The sequence below is a fragment of the Populus alba genome, chromosome 1 (genome assembly GCF_005239225.2).
Source record: "Populus alba chromosome 1, ASM523922v2, whole genome shotgun sequence".
Classification (NCBI taxonomy): Eukaryota; Viridiplantae; Streptophyta; class Magnoliopsida; order Malpighiales; family Salicaceae; genus Populus; species Populus alba.
This window is the reverse complement of record NC_133284.1, coordinates 51531663-51553004: the sequence shown is the minus strand read 5'-3', so window position 1 is coordinate 51553004 and position 21342 is coordinate 51531663. Positions and strand designations below refer to the sequence as shown.

The following is a 21342-nucleotide window of genomic DNA, read 5'->3' as shown; positions in this document are numbered from 1 at the left end:
ACTAAAATCTCGATATCAACATATTAAGACGATCTAATAACATAAAAAAAATTTAAATAAAAAAATTTTAAATTTAAAGAAACATGATGTTTTAATTACTAGTAGCATACAATTCGAAGAAGAGTAGCAAGGCAAAAAAAAATATATATATTTACTTGTCAAAACCAACAAAACAAAAGTCTAATAGTCTTGATATCACAAGGCAAGTTAATTACTAAACAAATGGTTCAAGCAGCAAGTTGTAATATTTGTATATCAGAAGATTTCGGTCATTTTAAGCACACGGAGCCCATCGAGCCCCTAAATCTGGAAAGGATCAAGCTGGCTCAACAATAAGGAAATAATTTGCTTATAATATGATATGATTTACTTAGTAGATGTAATAATCTTTTTTGTACATTAATCCATATAACTAGATTTCTTGTCTCTTGATTTCATTTGTGTTTCATTTTTAATTATATGTTTGAAATTGCGTTTCAAAAGTATTTTTTTAAAAGAATTTAATTTTTTTTATTTTAAATTAATATATATTTTATATTTTTAAATTATTTTGATGTGCTAATCTCAAAAATAATTTTTAAAAAATAAAAAATATTATAAATATATTAAGTAAGGTTGTTGCACTTCAAAAGTTAAAAACACTTAGTATCATCATTTTCATCATCAAAGCACAAATCCATCCGAAATATCAAAAACTAGCATCTTTCCCTAATGATCTATTAATAGTAATGCATGTTATAAGACAATCACTCTTTTTCAACAATATCCACGGCAACAATCTACATCAATTTTAAATGATTCTTCTAATTTTGTTTTTTTAGATATCAAAACAGGAGAGCATGAAAATTTTGTATAGTATTCAGAGAATAATTAATGATTATATTAGTTTTTTTTTTAAAATAGAAATAAATAGAATTGAGAAATTTTAAATGGACTATTTTTATTATTTTTTGTGAGTTGTAGATTTTATTTTCTCTTTTTTAAATGTTTATTTTTTTTTTAAATGAACCCAAGTAATAATTAATAAGATGTTCTGAGCACCATAAATTTTTTTAACAGGATTATTATCGAATCTATTAATAAACTATTAAACAAATAGATTCATGCACATTAATTGGATATCATAAACATGTTTGGACAGGGACGAACAAGATGGGTTAGAGTAATTACATCACATGACATCAGATAACAAGAGACATTAACAAGAAATCTACACATAATCTCTCATGAATTACATATTTCACCAAAATAATAGATCCTTTGAACCTTAAGCTTCCTTCAAGGTTAATGTAAAGTAGTTTAACAAAGGAATTAGCTAGTGGTCCATGCGTGACTCCAAGTAGAAAAGCAATATAAAAACAAAAAAGCACACAGGCTAGGAAGGCACACCAAGGACAGTTTTAGGTAGATGTGACTTTTGTCATTGCATTATTTTATATAGAATATTTCTCTGTAACAAAACAGTAAAGGCAAGCATAAAATTTTACATCTTGTTGTTGTCCATTTTCATTGGATTTGAAAAGAAAAATGAAAGAAAGCAAAACGAAAGTAACATTAGTTCTTCAGTTTCCTATTGTTTAAGACAACATTTAAGTTCAGGCATTGGTTTTGTTGTGCTCTCTTATCTTCCTCGGTCTTTGTAGGAAATGCGGTCACTTCTTTTGTCCTTGTAGCGTAGTACCATTCCCCAAAGGTTTTAAAGAAGAAAGAAGGAAGCTTTCTTAAAGCTGAAGCTTGTTAGATTGAAATGGGTATAAGCAGACCTCAAAAGTCCAGTAATGGAATTCCCACCAGATGGGTTTATCTCTTCTGCATTGCCAGTTTCTTCTTGGGGGTTCTTGTTGTTAACAGGTTCTGTTTCTCTCTCCTTTTCTCTTGTGTGGAATTTTTAAAGATCTTGTCTTTTTGAAGTGATCAGCGTTTAGATTTGTTGCCTATCTTAGTAGGATTTGGAAAGCTTTACTTTGGTGGTGGTTCTGTTTTTGTGCTTTCGTTGCTTTATGTATAGGATGGAGAATCTTACATGGTCTCTCTTATGAAATCATATGCAAAATGTAATCCTTTTGTGTAGATTTTGGCCGTTATTTTATGAAATTGAGGGCTTTTTTCTTGGAATCCATGTAAAATATTGAGACTTTTTGCAGTTCTGGCCTTCTGGGTCTACAGAATTTCAAGTTATAGGTGGAGTGGTGGAGACTGATTGAATGCTTTTGAAATGCTTGAAGTGAAGGATGAGCTTAGTTCTCATCGCGGAGATGAATTCCCAGTAAGGAGAATATGTTAAGTATTGATTTGGATGGTTAAGTATGTGTTTCAAATGGAAGGTCATTGGGTTGGTGAATAGGCTAATGTCAAGTTGCTGAAGAGGTATTGATTGGATATTGGTGGTGGAACAGGTGCAGAAATATTTCCGGTCGTTTGATGCCTTGAACAGGCAAGTACCGAATGAATATCTGCCAAGTTGGAAACCGAGCTGTTTCTTAAATTTTTGATGCGTAGAGATGCTTCCAAGTTGTCTGTTGAGAGAAATCAGCTACGATATTTGAATACCAAATTTTGGGTTTATTTATTAAATATCAATTAAACGATGAGAATTGGCGTGTAAAGCCAAAAAGCTGAATCAAGTTATGTTGTGGAAAAAAGGCAAAATATTAGATGAGACTTGCCAAGTGATTCTACTTCGAATAAACCAGTGAAATGGAGTCCAACTTGTGCTGCCATTTTACTAGCATTTCATCAACAGCCAGCATTTGTGTTAAGAGCACATCAATTAACACCGTATCTCTAGCAGCTTGCCGTAATGTAGTATGATAGTTTAATCGGGTGCATTCTATTGATTATATATTGGATGGCTTGTAAGCTATTACTGTATTTCACTTTTTCTTCAGTCTTCTTCATCTTTAAGCCCTCCAGCAACTTTGCTCAAGTCTGGTGGGCCACTAACATGTATTTTATAGGTTTTGGGATTTTCCTGATCCAGCAAAAATTGATGAGGAAGCTTCATCTGTGAAGAAGGATCAATTAACTGCAGATCATCCCACAGTTAATTGTGAGAAGCAGGCAAGTCTAGTTACTAAAATAGTGTTTCATAAGCTCTGTTTCCTGCAGTAAACTCGTGTAGATGATAATGTTTATGATATTGCAGGAAACTGCTGTTCAGGCAGGAGATATCCTTTCTCGGGTTTCTCAAACTCATGATGTGATCATGTGAGATTCTAAAACCCGGTGTATTATGCTTTAAAAAGAGCTCTGGAATCACTTATATAATTCAATAAATATGTATTGTTTGTATATATATATATATATATATATATATATATATAAGAGGCTATCTACTTTAATAGGTATTGTACATTTGGAATGGAATCTTCAAGAGAAGCATTGAAGTATCATTTCATATAATACCCTCACTATGATTATTACAGGACACTAGACAAAACAATTTCCTCATTGGAGATGCAGCTAGCTTCAGCAAGAGCTGCAAAAGTTATCAATGAGGATGGATCTCCGATGGTCACAAAATCAGGAACCGAGCACTTGAAGGAGCGACCAAAGGTTTTCTTTGTTATGGGAATAATGACTGCATTCAGCAGCAGGAAGCGAAGGGACTCGATTAGAGAAACCTGGATGCCCAAAGGTTAAATCCAAATCATACCAACCCTTGTCTGAACTAAACCATTAGTAGCTGTTACGAGTCAGTAGATGCTTACACTTAATTGATTATTTTTTATTCTAGGAGAGGAGTTAAAAAAGTTGGAAACAGAGAAGGGTATTATAATACGGTTTGTTATAGGACACAGGTATGTTTATTCAAAGGGCATGTGGTTATTAGTAGCTCAGTGTTAACAGTTTGACAATATATATCTGTCTGGCATGATTAATGTTTTTATGTATTTGACAGTGCATCTCCTGGTGGTGTTTTGGACCGTGCTATTGAAGCAGAAGATGATCAACACAAGGATTTCCTGAGACTGGTATGTTATGGTTAGAACTCTGCGGGGCCTGTTTGATAACCAGGCATTATGCAGGATAATATGTTTTGTAACCAGCTACCAAGTAAAGGCTATGAAACTATTTGCAAAATCATTTTGTTAATTGCCTTTTTTGCCTTACGTATCTTGAACACCAAGCAGAAACATTTGTCTAGTCTTCAAGTTCCTGTCCCATTTAAGGATAAAAAATCTTTCTACACTTGGATGAAAAATAAAATAAAAAATTTGACATTATTGAAGAAGCTGGTCCCTTTCAAAAGCCAGAGCTACTGGTTTGGGAGAGAGAAGCTTCTGAAATGTATTTGGAGGCGGTGTATGATAATCGCAACAAGTTTTCAATTGCTTATGCAGAGTTACTGTAATCTTTGTTGCAGAATCATGTAGAAGGTTACCATGAATTATCGTCGAAAACACAAATATATTTTTCAACAGCTGTTGCTAAGTGGGATGCTGACTTCTATATTAAAGTTGACGATGATGTGCACATAAATCTTGGTTAGTTTACTTGAATGCTTTACACCTCACAAAAATGGAGCACAGAAGGATATCTTCTGGCATTCATCTGATTTTAATATCTGGCAGGCATGGTCGGATCTACCTTGGCCCGTCATAGATCAAAGCCTCGTGTTTATATGGGTTGTATGAAGTCTGGACCTGTACTAGCACAGACGTAAGCATTCAAATGGAAGCAAATTTTCTGACCGTATGATGTTCAAGTCTTTTTACTCGTTTACTTCTGCATTCTATTTGCAGAGGAGTCAAGTACCATGAGCCAGAATATTGGAAATTTGGTGAGGAGGGGAACAAGTATTTTCGGCATGCAACTGGGCAAATATATGCAATTTCTAAAGACTTAGCCACCTATATCTCAGTGAATCGGTAAGCCTGAGTTTTGCACCATCAGTTCTATTTAGATAATATCCTCCTTCTATATTGCTGATATACGACATTTTAATCTGCAGACACATGCTTCATAGATATGCAAATGAAGATGTTTCTCTAGGTTCTTGGTTTATTGGTCTTGACGTAGAGCACATTGATGATCGAAGCCTCTGCTGTGGGACTGCACCTGGTAAGATAAATGCAAATATGTATTCTTTGTTCCCCTCCTTCATGGCATGCTTTTAATATTTTGATAGCCTCAGTTACCGCACATTAACTGTAGCAAATTGTTATACCAAGCATGATTGTTTACCCCTTGTACAAAAAACTCTTGCATGTTACACAAAATGGTGTCCCTTCGAAGTTGAATAAAAGATTTTTCACTAATGTTGTTGAAATATTGTGATAGATTGTGAGTGGAAAGCCCAGGCAGGTAATCCTTGTGCTGCATCGTTTGATTGGAGCTGCAGTGGCATTTGTAAGTCAGTGGAAAGAATGGAGGAAGTACACCAGCGATGTGGGGAAGGTGAGGGAGCAATCTGGCATACAAGTTTCTGAAACTTTTCCTCTTGTAATATAGTTTTTGTGTGTGATTTAAGCTGTTGGTTTAGACAACACCATCTGCCCGATTTTTGCTTTCGATGCCTCGGACATTTGGTGCATGATTAAATTAATTACTTCACATACAGATTATCAAGTCAGGAAAAGAAATATGGTGTAGTTCCAAAGATTCACAGCTTGCTTCTAACCCAGACGTAAATAAAATTACTTACTATATCCAAATTCTACCAAGACGTGGATGAAACACGATAAAATGTAGCCTGATATTCTCCAGGATGCATGATCTTATATATATATATATATATATATATACCAAAACAAGAAACAAAGGTGAATGAAAAATAAAAAGAAATTTAAATAACAAATTTTTGATGCGAATGAATAAGGCGAGACCATCAATTTTATAATTCTTGATCAAACACAGAGTATACTTAATTTGTAAAATAATTTAAAAAAATGTAAATACAAACATGTAAAGATACAAGAAGTTTTAAAAGAAATGAATCTTGAAGTTTGTATTGAAACAAAAGTAGGAGATAATTTGCAAGAGATAGAGGTTACACTTTTGGAAATGAAAATATAAATTGATACAATTTGTGGATATAGAGGAATTATATGATTCTTCTGCAGAGAAACTTAATGTGGTTGTATATCGTTCTGCCTCTTTCAATGGAAAGGAGTCTTTTTATATAGAAGAGACATCCTCGAGAGGTTTGTCTTTGCACTGAAAGGTTGTTTATCATTTTGTATGAGTGGACTCCAAGTAGAAAACACTTTTTGGAAATGGGAGACACCTTTTTGTAGTGGCGGGGACCACCTTTTTGAAAAGAGGAATCTGCACCGAAAGTATTTTTGTCTTTTGTTGATAGTTTTGAAGAATCTTTAATGCCTTTTGATAGGTGGCAGAATGCCATAATAGTCATCTTTATTATCGTCACCAAGGGATATGGCAAGAATTACGAGCCAGAGGAGCTAGATTTGGACAAGACCGTTTTAGGGTCTTGGCTTTGTATGATTCCCAGCAAGAGCTGGAGATATTCATCTTGAATTATTGCAGAAGCAAGGAGAGCTGCAGTTTGAGCATACCCATGGAACAAAAAATTTTGTACAAAAAATAAGAAGGGAAGAAAACTTCCTTTCTGAATGAGAAGGTTGAAAATTTTGTTTAAAATGGAGATATTTGTTTTCAACCAAGGGATGGTCTTTGAGGAAGTCGGTATGACAATCAAAATAATCCAACCATTGAAGGAACCAAATAGGGAGATTTGTAAATTTCATGGCGTGATGAAAATAAAAGAGCTAGAATGGCTATGATTTATGTTTTGTAGGAAAAAGGCATTAAACCATGCATGTTGGTAATCCTAGTCTGTATATGTGATCACACAACCCACAAGCAAAAACAGCAATTCCCGGAAAGCTAAGTAAATTAGGTTTAATAGGAGTGTGACACAAAGATAACTTGTACCTAGGCACCAGCACTGTTGAAAACAGAGACCCCCACCCAATGAATATTGATTTGTGATGACGCCACGAAGACAGTTGTTCTTCAATAAGTCATTTTTCAGTTCCTTAGAGAACCATGAAAGGGAGATTATCTCACCAACACACACACACACACACATAAAGTGCGGCAAACAAGAAGTTTTATTAATCTGAATTGTCTAACCTTACTTGTCTGGTTATGCCCTTATTTATAGTGACTCCAAACTAAAATAAACCCTAATGGACCCCTTATGTTGACTTATATGATGCTCGTTTACAATTAAACACAAATATAAATAAATCCTAAAATAAGAAGAAAATAATAATAAAATAAATAAATCCGAATTTAATATCCTAAATATGATAGGATCAGAGTTGTTGCCCTTTAGAAGTTTCATATGCTTTAGGAGAATCAAATCTGAAGGTGGAATTAATTTTAAAATCTTCTTTCCTTTTTGTAGCTAGGATGAATAAGGAATTCTTGTAAGAAAAGGATTTTGAAACATTTATGAATCCTTGCCAAACTTGAAAACTATTTTGCAGCCCATTAAAGATTTTTGTAGAATTAAGAGATTTCCAAAATAAGCTGTCACATCCTTTTAGGAAAAGAATCCTAGCGAAATAAGAAGTCCACAAGTCAAAAGGAAGTAAATAACAAAACTCGTACAACCTATGTTGACCCGTGTTTGGATGCCTTTCTGAACTCCGATTAACATGATATTTTAACCGAACGTATGACAACATGCCAGGAGACTCCACGTAAAATTTCAACCCGATCCAACAGTAGGATTGAGAATTATGCCTATTGCCGTAAAACTGGATAATTGCATATTTTACGTCAAAATCTGAATTTGACCTTACCTAGATCGTATCATTCCCTCTCTCTTCAAAATGATTCATCCTCGAATCACCAACAAGTTGAATGGAAAATTCCTTAGCCTCATTTTGAAGCCTTTGGAGTTCTTTTCTTGCCAAGTGTCGTCGCCAACAACTTTGGATGAAAGTAGCAACCATTCTCTTTCGTATTTCATCATTGCAACATTTTTTATCCTCTCATTCTAAAGCTTGCTGCACATTGATTGTTGTCGTTAACACATCAACTTCTTGCTTCATCTCCCTTAGAATACGAGATACACTCATGGATTCTTTTTTTAGAACATTAATCTCTTTATTTATCTCCCTTTGATACCACATTTCCTTTTGAATCCTCCTTTTCTTTTTCCATAACACCTCATCAAAATACATGAAATTTCTTTGTTTTCTAGGCTGCCGAAAACCTTCCCGATAGCCTATGGTCTCATCCTTAAAACCACCATCACCATTATCATCAACGTCGTCCTCAAAATCCTCATAATCATCCCACTTTAGCCTTTCAGCCCAACTATCATGGTTTGATTTCAATTCAGCCCCAACCTTTCTCACATCTTGGGTATATGTTCCAGCCACATTACCATGTTTTTCCACCTTCTCAAGTCTGTCACACATGTTCCCCATCATGAAATTCATTCTTTCCATCATCTTCGGCATGGCTTACATTTGGAATTTAAGTTCTACATTGGGAGGGCGTGGTGTGTTGTTTTGATCTAACATGATAGTACCTGTAAAAATTGGTTAGTGGTAAAAAAAATCCTCACATCACTCGTGTTTCACTCAAACACTCAAACATCCTCACATGCTCACACCTCTTGTCTCACCTTCTTGCGGTTCTTGTGAAACTGAAACCAACACCAAATAAAGATTTTGTACATCTTTATGTAAAATTTCTTTTGTGGATTTGCAATCAACACGTAGAAGGAATTTTTGATTTAATAAATCACTTTGAAATTTTGTAATGCAAATAACAATTAAAAGAATCTCCTTTTTTATAGTGGAGTAGTTTTTCTGACAATCATTCAAATGAGCAGATATGTACTGGAGAATTTGTTCTTTGTTGTTTTGGACTGTTTTAAGAATCCCTCATAACCTAAGTTAGAGGCATCAGTCTCGACTATCTTTGGAGCTAACAGGTTAACTAAATGGAGAAGTGAAATAGCTTGAACTTCTTGTTTAATTTGTCTAACAATGCTGGTATGAAGGTCAGACCATTGGACTGGATTTATCTTTAACCTATCATGTAAAGGTTTGGCAAGACGACTAATGTTTGGATAGCAATTAAAGACATAGTTAAGACTTCCTAAAAACCTTTGTAATTGGGTTTTGTTGGTAATTTTATCAGGGAATGTTTTTGTGAAGGATAAATATCTCTCTATAGGTGTCATAGTACCTTGGCAGATATAATGGCCTAGCAAATGGACACGAGTTTGAAACATAGAAATTTTGGATTTTGAAATAATTAATCCATTTTGTTTTGCAGCATAAAAGAATGTAAGCATATGCTTAAAATGTTGATCTATTGATTGGGAATGCTTAAATTGTTTAGATAGAATAAGAACATCATCAATGTAAACAATGAAAAATTTGGAATGTGCGTTGAAAATGTCATTCATAATGCGCTGGAATTCAGAAGGTATAATTTTCAAGCCAAAAGGCATGACATTCCATTCATATTGGCTGAAGGGAACTGTGAATGCAGTTTGGTATCGGTCCTTAGGATCAATCTAGATTTGCCAAAATCTAGATTTCATATCAAATTTGAAAAATATAAATGCAAAATGTAATGTTTGTAATAAATATTTTTTGTTTGGGATTGGATATCTAATCCATTTTAAAGTAGAATTTAAGGGTTTGTAGTTAATCACAAGTCTTAGTGTGCATCTTTCAATCTTCGGAGTTTTTATTCACATAGAAGGCTGCACACGACCATGTTGATATCTGGACTTTTGAATAAGACCTTTAGACTCAAGATCTTGGATTTCAAGTTGGTAATGCTATTCGAGATCATCATTCATTTGAATAGGTCTTGCTTTTGTAGGTATATGTTTTTCTGAAAAAATATCTTCATAAGAAAGATTAACAAAATGTTGTTTTCTTTTCTAAAAGGCATTGGGTAAGTCTGAACAGATTTGTTGTTCAATCTTACTTTGTAAATAAGTGATTTTCTATTATAAAACTGGATCTTGCAATTGTTTGTCGATACGAAAAAAAGAAACATGGTTTTGTAAATCATGTAAATGAAATTGTTTTCCATGAATCAATGCATTAATATGATAGGTATGTATAGAGCATGTTTTAATCAAATTTAAATTCATGGTCTTATATTTTTCTAAGAATGGGAAAACAAGTTTGATGCTATTGATTTTGAAGGTAATACTATCATGATGTGCCTTGTATGGAGTAATCATGTCAATGAATGGAGTGCCAAAAAAAATGGTATGATTAATATCTTTTGTAACAACAAAGAATCTTTTAAGAGAAATGCCTTTGTTGAAAACAGAGGACAGAGGCTTGGTTTTTTCCTGTAATATGCAATTTTAAATTGTTAGTAGTAGAGAGTTTTTCATAGGTAGTTTGTAAAAATCATTTTGGAACTGTACCTTTTTTTATGCAGTTTAGATATGCACTTGTGTCAAATAAGACAATAGTGTTTAGTTTGAAATTATCTAAAAAGACTAAGATAATTTTAATTAAATAGTTTTTTAAAGATATTTGAGTTAATACATTTAAGAAATCATCATGGATATGCTTAATGTTTGTAAGTGCATGATGTTGTGTATGAGATTCATTGGTTTAGTCTTCCAAGTCAGACTTAATATCAGACTGACTCTCAACTTTAGATAGAAGATGTTGTAAGATGGCAGTATCTTTTTGTTGGGGTTGTTTAAGAGTTTGTAACTCGGATTTGAGGGTTTTAATTTCAGCTTATAGATTAGGGATGATGGCTATAGTTTTGGATTTCTTTTTATTAAGGATTTTTGTAACGACATAGGTGTTGGTGTTGGTTGTAGGCAAGATAGAATGTGTTTTAAGGATGGTTTTGAGGAGTTTGTAGTTTGTTGAAATTGTTTAACAATTTGTCTAAGTAGCTTTTTGTAACTAAGGATCATCAAATCTTTTAATAGCCTTAAGAATGAATTCTTGATCTCTGGTTATGACATTGATCTGTTTGGAGTTTGTAGAGATATCTGAATTAGAATTGAAAATTGTTATTTCATCAATTTGGAATTCTTCTTTAGAAACGTCTAAAGTAGAGGAGTCTGTGTTTGAGACTTCAATTTAGAGGTTTTGTATTTGGTTTATGATGTCTTCATCTATTTAGAGTTCATGGAGTTTGGTATTGATCTTACAAAAGCGGATGTATGTCATATCTGACCACACTTGAAACAGGTAATGGTTTTAAGGTCAAATGATTTTTTAGGTTGAAAATGTGAAGGTTTGTGAGATTTGGTAAATTTCTTGGAAGGTTTTTTGTAGTAGGGTTGTTCCTGTTTGGAGTAAAACTATTTATGGTTTTTGTGGGATGACCTTTTGTATGGAGGTTTGTGATGGCTTGGATAAGTTTTGGGTTTTGAGTAGTTACCACTGCATGAGGGTTTTTTGGTGGAAAGGTCAAACAGGTGACATGAACTACCAAGTTCTTATCTAGTACGTTTCATTTCCCATTTAAAATGTTTTTGAAGTTTAAGATCTTGGCAGATCTTGAGACCTTCTTTTTAGGTAAAGCTCACAAGTTTACTATATGTAAGCTGGTCATATGGTATGATTTTTGTTGTAAAGGTTTCTTTGATTTTGTTTCAAACCTTTTCTCCTAGAAGAATATGTAAGCTTGCAAGAAACTTTTCTTTCTAAAAAGGTTGGTTTGAATCCTCTTTAAGCATGATGTGGGTGAGGAATGTGTTTTTGTACCATTGAAAGTCACTAAGCTTCTTATATCTAAGGTTGAAAATAAGTTTGACATTTTTGTCTTTCAAATGGGAAGGGTCTCCAACAAAATATAAGGAGATTGTGAGGATAAAAGTGACACATCATCTTTGATGGTGTTTCCTGATGGGTCAAGAATGGGTGTTTGGTCTTCATATATTTGGAAGGAATTTAAGATATGTCGGTGATCGGTTTTGATGAGACAGTAATCCCACAATCTTGTTAACTGGTTAGAGAAACCAGCGATAAGGAGTTCGGGGATTGCTTTGTCTAGGGTTCCAGTTTGGGTTTTATAGGCATTAGTTGCCATAATCATTTGTTGAAAGGTGTTTAGAATGTTGTATTTGGATATTCCATTTATGTTCCATTTATAGAGGGAAGAGGCATTGTATTTATATTGGTTTAGGATAGATGGCTCAAAAAATATGGTAATATCTAGAGCAATGGTTGTTTTAGGATGTTGTCAGGTAAGTCTGTTTAGCTCAAGAGGTGGATCTTGAAACGCTTCTGCATCAGAAGTTTGTACAAGGCTATTTTGGAGGGCATTTACTTGGTTTGTAAATATGGAAGGGTTGGTTGTTTATGGTGTGTCTGGGATAGTTAAAGAGGAACTATCAAGGTTTTGTAAATGTGTCTTGATAGCTTTGAAGAAATCTATTTGATTTTCCTGTATATGTGTTTGACTAGTTTTTTTCACTTGGTATGGTTTACAAACAAGGTTTTTTTTAGTTTGAGATCAACCGAGGTTTTGGTGTCAGTTGAACTAGTATTGGATCTTTGTATTTATTTTTACAGTCTGGTAAGTTGTTTACCTAAGGTATTGAGGTTGGTATTTGTAAAGTTGTTTTGGTGGATGATGTTTTTGGTGGTTAAAAAGGTGTCATCACCGGGTATTTTGTAGGGAGCTGCATCAATAGTCTGGTTTTTGTGGGTTATTTGAATGTTTCTTAGAGGTAAATGGTCAAACTTAACTGATAGTCCACTAGTAAGGTTCCATACTGGTGTTTTGGAACGGGTTATAATAGGGCATTCATGTTTGATGATGCAAACGGATATGCAACATAATGTGCAGATTCATAATGTAATTCGAACCAATCGAATAATATAATTCATACTTTATGTATCTTAATGTAATCATAAAACTGGTTTTGAATATCATGTCTTTGTAAGAGGAAGTGTTTGAAAAACCAAGATTGTTTTTCATAATTTTGATCACTATAAAAATCATTTTTTAAATGAGTTTTATCTAGAACAAAATGTTTTTCTGAAGTCAAAACATTCAGCTCATTTTGGATGTTTTCAGTGACTGCAGAAAAGGTTGGAGAAGTTGGAGGAGATTGTTATTCAATGTTGATGTACACTGGTTTTGGTATATTTATAGTGTAATATGCATTTTGAAAGCTTGTAGATGGTATATCTGATGTAAAGTGTCTAGAAGGGTTTGCATGGTATGGGATGTTGATGACAAAAGGTATTTTGGAAATTCTTCCTAGATTTATTGTACTGGAAGTAGAAAATTCTTTTGAGAATTTAGAATTTGTAGAATGACGATGGAAAGACAACTTGATTTTACCATCAGTTTATTGGGTTATGTTTTTAATTTGGATATTTGGTTGTTGTGGTTGTGGTATTTCTAGATGGGTTGTTCCTTCAAGGATCCAATCATCTGGAAGAATTATATCTTTCCATTGGATAGCTTTAGGAACAATTGTGTTTGATCGAGATAAATTTTTTTGGAGAAGAAGTGTTTCTCCTTTTTGGGATTGGTATTTATGTTTATTGGAAAAAGTTAAGAACATAGCTTTATAATGGATTTTGAATATAAGAGCAACGAAGATAAATCCTTCAAGTATATTCTAATTTGGGTCTTGAGCTGTAATAACATGATTTGTAAGATGTTTTTGCCTTTGGGGGATATAATAAGGTTTGGATAATAGTCAAAAGATATTGGATTGTTGTAGAAGCTAGACTCAACGGAACTTAGGAATGAGTCTTGGAAGTTGTGGAATCTAGCATTTTGGAGGACAACTAGAATGGAGGTGTTCAAGCCTTTTTTTGTAAGAGGTTTTATCCCAACTTAGACAAAGCCAACATGGATGTATTTGTAATTTCTGGCTAGGTGTTTTTGTAGGGATTTTTAGGAAAGGAGTTGGATAGTCTTAAAAGGTTTTGTAAGCTTAATATCTCTTTCTTCAATTTTAATTGTGAAATCCGTTTTGAAAATATCATATTTGGATTTTTGATAAATCTGTGTTTGAGAAATCTTTAGAATTTTCCAATCATCAATATTTTTTATTAAATCTATAATTGATATTTCTTCACTTTTTACAATCCTTTTATTCTTAGAGGTATCATATGTATAAGAAGCCAAAATAGAAGTAGATCTATAAAAAACAGAATCCATAATTTAAAAGATAATTTAAAAAATAGGCTACAAGTTATATGGATTTATTGCCCTATACACCCAATTGCTCAACCAGCCTTGCACCATTCAGTAGCATTCACCTATTAACTAAGTTTCTTTCTTCTAACTTGGGTTTCTATAAATTAAATCATTATTTCTACTTAGATCTCAATAGACTCTGATACCAAAATTTAGCCAAACTTCAATCCTACTAGGCCACCATCCTTGATATTACAAACTCTGTTAAATTCAAACACTTTAAACTACATACAACACACTCCGAACTAGCATATTCCACATGCATCATCCAAAAAATCATACATTCTTTGGATTGGGGACAACTCTTACATCAACCAATATCCTTCCCAATCCATCTCCGCATGACCTATTAGGATTTCAATACTTCATATACATACTGAAATTATCAACATGCATGGTTTAATGCTTTTTTCCTATAAAACATATATCATAGCCATTCTTGGCTTTTTTGTTTTCATCACACCATAAAATATTCAAATCTTTCTATTTGGTTCCTCCAATTATGTGTGTGTGTATGTTTTATGTTAAATAATAAAAAATACTTAAATAATAGATGCACACATGAATATGCAAAACTCAATAAATAAAAATATTAATATTTATAAGTTCTAGTAATCATGATAATTTTATTAGAATTTAATGAATATTATTTTATTTAATGAGTGATGGATAAGATATAAATATTGTTAAATTTAATTTAAACTTAACCTAATAAATATAGATAATAAATATTTATACGAATATGTGAAACCCAACAATACCTAGATAATGAATACTATGAAATATAAATATCTAAATCTTTAACCCGTTAAATAATAAATAAAATATGAATATAGTACATATACTCATCGTCATCCCTCCTTTCATTCCATCAACATTTTTTAGGCATGCAACTATTTTATTTACATTGTGTGTGAGCATTTGTAAAGACGGTATGCATTCTCAAATTCTATGAACTCATGTGACATAGCCCATATTTTTAGTAAAACACAGATGACAACACAAAAAAAAATAATACATTTGTTGTATTTTATTTGTTATTAGATTGTGTTAATATATATCAATAAAGTGTTGGTCTAGCGTTTAAGGCATTACTATATCTTTGCAAGGATGAAAATTCAAGTTCAATCCTTAAAAAATATACTTGTTGGGAGGGGCAGCTACGAACCCCGAACGAGACTTGTCTCACTTCTTAAAAGGATGTGAGAATACCCGAATAAAAATAAAAAAATATATATGTTAAAAAAATATTCACGTTTAAAATCAATGGAACTTAAAAAATGTTCTAAGCCAGATCTCTGGTGAGGCACTCATGGGTATGAAAATTGGATCTTAAGAGAGGAGAAGTGTTGAATACACTCTCGTTTAAAACTTGTCAAGGAAATTCAGGAAAACAAAAATTCAACAAATCTCCAAATTCAAGTTTCTAAATTTCTTACCAATTGAATGAAAATCTCATTAATTGAACATGCTTTTCTAGTGATGAGATCCCACTCTAAATTCAATCAAGCGATGAGCTAGGGATATTACCCACCAAAAACCAACACCTTTATATATCCTAGGAAATGTATCTTCGATGAAATGATGGAGATTATAAATTGAGGCCATTAAATGTTGCAATTTATATTCTTGTTTTCTGGGTTGGTTTTATTTTTTAAAAAATATTAAATTAATATTTTTTTAATAATTTTGATGTATTAATATTAAAAATAAAAAAATATATTAATATATTTTTAAAAATAAAAACAATCACGAAACCGACCTTTACCATAATTTCAGCATCATTTATGTACCATCTTTTTCATACACCTACTTTTTTCATATTTCTTGTCCATTTCCTGAGAATCTAAATGATTATAAATCCATGGTTGATTTCCCTATGGAGGCCAAGGGACCATCTGCGTACACTCTAATATCATTTGCATAGAGCTTGTTAGGCCTATCGCTGGATGTCAACTCAGCTTCCATTAGCCTCCAATGGGAGATTGGCAGCCCTAGAAGAAGACTGTTTCCATTGGACATATCAATTCAATTAGCATGTTAGGCTAAGGGACCGTCCACATACGCTCCCGTTTTTTCCTTTTTGGGTCCCAACCTCCATTAGCAGCAGCGCATGAAGAAGACCATTGCAAGCATGAGGAATTCCTGACAAGAAAAACTATGTTGCTGCAATAAAAGTGTTGAACTCCACTAAGGGAAAAAGGTTCTTCTAGATTCCAGCCATGTTGAAGGAGCACTACGACATCGGTATCACAAACACATAAATTTAATTACATGATGAACACATGTATTGAGTCTCTGGCCAGTTCTTTTTTTTTTTTTTCTTTTTTTTTTCTTTTTTTTTTTTATGTATGTAGCTATCAAGAGATTTTCTGCAAGATCCCTAGTTAATTTTGTGACGGGATAGATGCAGTTTTTATCATTAATATTAAATCTGCCCGACTTACTGGTTTAGATAAAATTTTAAATTAAACAATATAAAAATTAATGTAGTAAGTTAATATGCAAATTGGTCAAAACCTGTTTTCAAAACGAAGTATTTTTAACGTTTTTAGGCACGGCTCACTCTGCCCCAGGTAAACCATGTTGTTTTGAGGCGCAGTGGTGGAGATAGGGGGTGGCAGGCCTGACCTTTATAAGAAAATTGTTTTTCCAATTTTTTTCTTAACAATATGTATAGTTTTAGTTAAAATAGTAAAATAAATGAAATCTTGGTCCTCTGTAATTTTATTTTCTAGCTTTGACTTTAATTTTGAGTGATCTAAATCAATTTTAATTAATTTATCTAACCTGTGATTTGGGACTTGAATATTGTGATAGGTGATTTCGAGTTTAACAACTTTGATTTTTATTCCATGTTCATATCTTGTGTTTCTTAGAAAAGTCTCCTAGCAAGCTTGGGAGAGAACCATGCCACGGTGCTAGCTACTGCTTCATACGTCTTTTACTACTTGGGTTGAACACAACATTGCTTGTATATGTTGATCACTTGTTTAATTTGGAAAAGATAAGTTGAAATTATATAATTCACATAATAAGATAATAAATACGTATACTCAATCTTTAGGTAATTAATACCCCAAGAATTCAAATTACGAGACCTGGATTTGAATCCAAGTTATGAACATAATTTTCTCTTATCACGCAACTTCCTCGCAGGGGCAGAGGGTGGATTGAATTACTTGGAGGGCCAAGGCAAAAATATCACGAGGCTTTACTAACATTATGAAATATTTTGAGGGCTTAGTAATAATTTCCAAGTATACAATATGAAAATATGCTTAAATTTCAAGAATCAATTTTTTTTTTTTCAATGGTCATCTTATGTGATGTCTCTCCCAAGAACATAATTAGTCAACTTGATTTTTACCATGCAGTTGACATAGAAAACTAGCGAGATGAAATCTAATATAAATCTAGTTTTATATTGACCCATAGATGGCTTTGAACAAGGAAAAAAAGGATGTTGGACTCGTAATAAAAGACTTTGCATGAGAACCGCAGCACGCCACGATAAAGTTGAACCAGCATATGGATTGGAGAATAAATAAAACCAGAAATCTTCCTCAAATTTCTCACAACATATAGTAAAAAAGCTTGCACTAAAGAACAAATTAAAACGCACCGTGTTTTGGTTTCAGTGTTTCTTTTTTCTTTTTTTTTGGTAACCTGGGGTATCCGTGCCAGCTTGCGCGCACCACAACTAATCCCCGGACTCACTGAACATCTTGCAAGTCCAGTGAGCATGTAAGGCACCGCGGGGGTGACAGACATATATAAATGGGGCTTGAACCCTGGTGTAGAGGAAATGAACAAGTCCCTTCAACCACTAGATCACAACCCCATGTATTGGTTTCAGTGTTTCTGATATTGGGAACGATGGTTTCAGGCATGGACTTCTTTATTTTACATAAAGAATATTAGGTGGGCTTCCGGCGGAGATGCAAGATATGTCCCCATCATCAATATCATCACATCATCTTAGCTTTTTTCTATGAAAAATAAGTGCTTGTCCTGGTCTTTCTTAAATACTTCGGTTGACGATGTCTTCATTCAGATTTAATTTTGTTTATATGTTTCAAATATGTTTTTTAAAAAAAATTAAAATTTTTTTTTATTTTTTTATTAACTTAAAATTAATATATTTTTAATGTTTTTATTATTATCTAACTTTTTTACCTTTCACCGTGCTTCGGATGAAATCCCTACCTCTCTCTTTTTAGCCTGAACAGTTTTTGGATACTCATCAAGAATTTATATGATTCAGATTCAAATGTTATAATTTGATATGCATGTAGTTTTTCTAAAAACTTTATGATTATTTATTTATTTCAGATCAGGTCAGGTTGTATAGATTAATATCCATAATCAACGTAAAAACCAATATTTTGCCTTTAAATTTTACCTTCATCATCCCATCGGGTTCAAACTAAATTGTTATCCATGTGAACATTCAAGAAAAGATCACCATTAAAGTTTGATATTTCTACATGAAGATTTTAGGTTTAAATTTTTGAAAGAGTTGAATGAAAGTTAGGTACGAGGAGGAAATAGCTATCCCTATTGAATAATTTAAAACTCATCGTTACTCTTGTTAAACTAAAGATAATCAAAGAACATTTATTATATTGTCACGTTACTTAGTTTTTTTTATATTTTTTTAACTTTAGAGGGTTGATTTATTAATCGAGGACTTGTTTTCTTTCAAATTTCAAGTTTGAATCCTTTTACCACGTGAAAACTAACTTAGGGTGTTTGTTTCTATCTACTTTTACATTTGCGGTGTAAAAAACACAATAAAATATTTGATAACCATAAAAAATTATGTTTCTATACTGTAATGCCTACTAAAATATTGAGTTTGAAACGTAATTTTTGTGAAGTAATTTTTACATGTTTTTTTAATTACGTTTCATAAAACACTGTTTGTTTTTGTGTTTCAAAAGAATTTTTGAAAAAATTTAATAATTTTTTTTTTTTTTTTACTTCAAATTAATATGTTTTTTTTTAGTATTTTTGATTATTTTAATGTATTGATATCAAAAATAATTTTTAAAAAATAAAAATATATTATTTTAATGCATTTCCAAGTAAAAAACACTTTGAAAAACAACCACAACCACACAACTAACCAAACTTTTTACATATATTTTTTTACTACAAATAAACCTAACCATATTTTTTACAAACACATATCTAAATACAATTAACCACACTGTTTTTAAACTTATATTTTTTAAACTACAACCACAAAAATTATCTTACAATACCCTTTCAAAAAAAAAAAAAAAGTCATGGAACATGTTCCATAGCAATCCTTATGAAAACATTCAGGTCAAAATCGTTGAACAGTATTGCCATGACCAAGAACAATTCATCGCCAAAAATGCTTAATGATTCGTTCTTTTATGAGTAGCCAGATTAGTCAAATAAGACATTCTAACAAGTATGATCAAGTTAAATCCTAGTCTCCGTCAATCAGTGTAAAGTGTTTCTCTAAGTTAATCAAATACCCAATTGATCAGTATGCAATTTGCATCTTGATGGCAACAGGTGCTTTTGTATTCAGCAAAAAATTACCAGTAGCTTTATGGGATATTTATGTGTATGATTGTTTGTAAATATATTTTTAATATTTTTTTTCACATATAACATTCCCAGTTAGGCAAGCAAAAATCAAAAAAATAATTAAATTGAAAAAAATAAAAACAAAAAAACTGAAAAAACAAAACGTGAAAAAAACCTGATTAAACCGATTAAAATTTAAAAAAACCATATGTTCGGCCGGTTTCGATTTTAGTTTTATAAGACTGAAACTGAAAAAAAATGAACTGAACCGAACCCAAACCGAAAAAAACAAAAAAAAAAAACAATTCAAACTGGAAAAAAACTAAGCCAAAACCAAGTCAAATCGAGCCAAATCAATTTGAACCGGGTTTTATCCTAAAAACCGAACCGAATCAAAACTGGTCGGTTTGAACCAGTTTCGGTTTAAAAAAAAACAAAAATCCAATTTGGTTATTTTTTTTATAAAAACCTAAATCGAACAAAAAATAATCACCCTCATATACACTCATTGTAGCTTTTCTTAAATTTTAAATTTATGAATATTTTCTGGTTATATTTTATGAATTAATGAGTTTAACACTTTCTTAAATGTTTGTAGAGATCATGATTTATTTGGAACATGATTGAGTATGTTTTTTCAAATCAAATTCTTGAAATCATATCACTGGATAGGATTTGCATTCATACATGGATATTTGATAGTTATTCAAAAATATAATTAGGAAGTTATTTGATTTTAAAATAAATTGATTTGGTAGTTAAGATCTTGCGAATATGATCCATCTTGTTTTTAAGAATATGTGAAATTTCAAACTTGGATATAACTAGTTTTTACATACTTACGCCTCAAGACCATGTTTTGCAGTAATTAAAAAAAATATTTGTTCTTGGTAATTTTTACATGTATAAAAAATAAAAGAACAATTAATTTTAAATTTATATAAAAAAATTAATAATAAAAAATAACAAAATAAATATTTTTTTCTCGTTAAATATTCTTAAGAAAATTTTTAAAGCACAATTATATATATTAGGTTAATATATAACTATTCATAAAATTATGCAATTATATATATAAATTTAAATTTATTTTCACTTGAAAAATGCTAAAAAAACAATTTATAAAAACCTTCAATAAATTCATTTCAAGCTTAAAAAAAAACACATCTAATAACTTTATAAAACAAAAACCAAACAAAATAAACAAAAACTCTTATATTGAACTTCTTTTTTCAAAAAAAGTTTATTAAAATCAAAATTGATCTTTTTCGTGAATAATATAAAAGGACTAAAATATATATAAAAAAATAAAGGTTTAGAACTGAGATCCAAATATATAAAACTAAATGGACCAAATAATGTAAAGAATTGAACTTCACTTTCCAAGACGAGCCTATTAACAGAAAAATTGATTTTTTTTAATGATCAATATGCAAGGACTAAAACGTTAAAAAAAAAAAAGAAAAAGTTTTAGGATGGGAGACGTGAACATATAAAACTAAATGGACCAAATAATGTAAAAATAAAAGACTTGAAGGACCTGACTGTACTTTTTAAAAACTTTTTATTGCGATGCAGTGAATAATGCAATCTATGATGAATAGCTAAGGAAAGGCC

At 31.8% G+C, this 21342-nt stretch overlaps 1 protein-coding gene across 1 annotated transcript; it reads left to right on the top strand.

The window, feature by feature from the left end:
• Window positions 1–1379: 1379 nt before the first annotated feature.
• LOC118042465 (beta-1,6-galactosyltransferase GALT31A) lies at window positions 1380–5585 on the top strand. The gene is made up of 11 exons (XM_035050148.2): window positions 1380–1851; window positions 2958–3060; window positions 3146–3207; window positions 3426–3637; window positions 3737–3800; window positions 3902–3974; window positions 4367–4487; window positions 4575–4662; window positions 4746–4871; window positions 4955–5064; window positions 5284–5585. The coding sequence occupies exons 1-11, from the start codon at window positions 1748–1750 to the stop codon at window positions 5430–5432; spliced, it is 1212 nt and encodes a 403-aa protein (XP_034906039.1). The 5' UTR covers window positions 1380–1747; the 3' UTR covers window positions 5433–5585.
• The last annotated feature ends 15757 nt before the right edge of the window (window positions 5586–21342 follow it).

Excerpts from the sequence above, each read along its gene's own strand:
- LOC118042465 (XM_035050148.2), top strand. The coding sequence starts at position 1,748 with ATGGGTATAAGCAGACCTCAAAAGTCCAGTAATGGAATTCCCACCAGA. Across the intron at positions 3,638-3,736 it reads AGAAACCTGGATGCCCAAAG|GAGAGGAGTTAAAAAAGTTG; the intron begins GTTAAATCCAAA and ends TTTTTATTCTAG. Across the intron at positions 4,872-4,954 it reads ACCTATATCTCAGTGAATCG|ACACATGCTTCATAGATATG; the intron begins GTAAGCCTGAGT and ends TTTAATCTGCAG.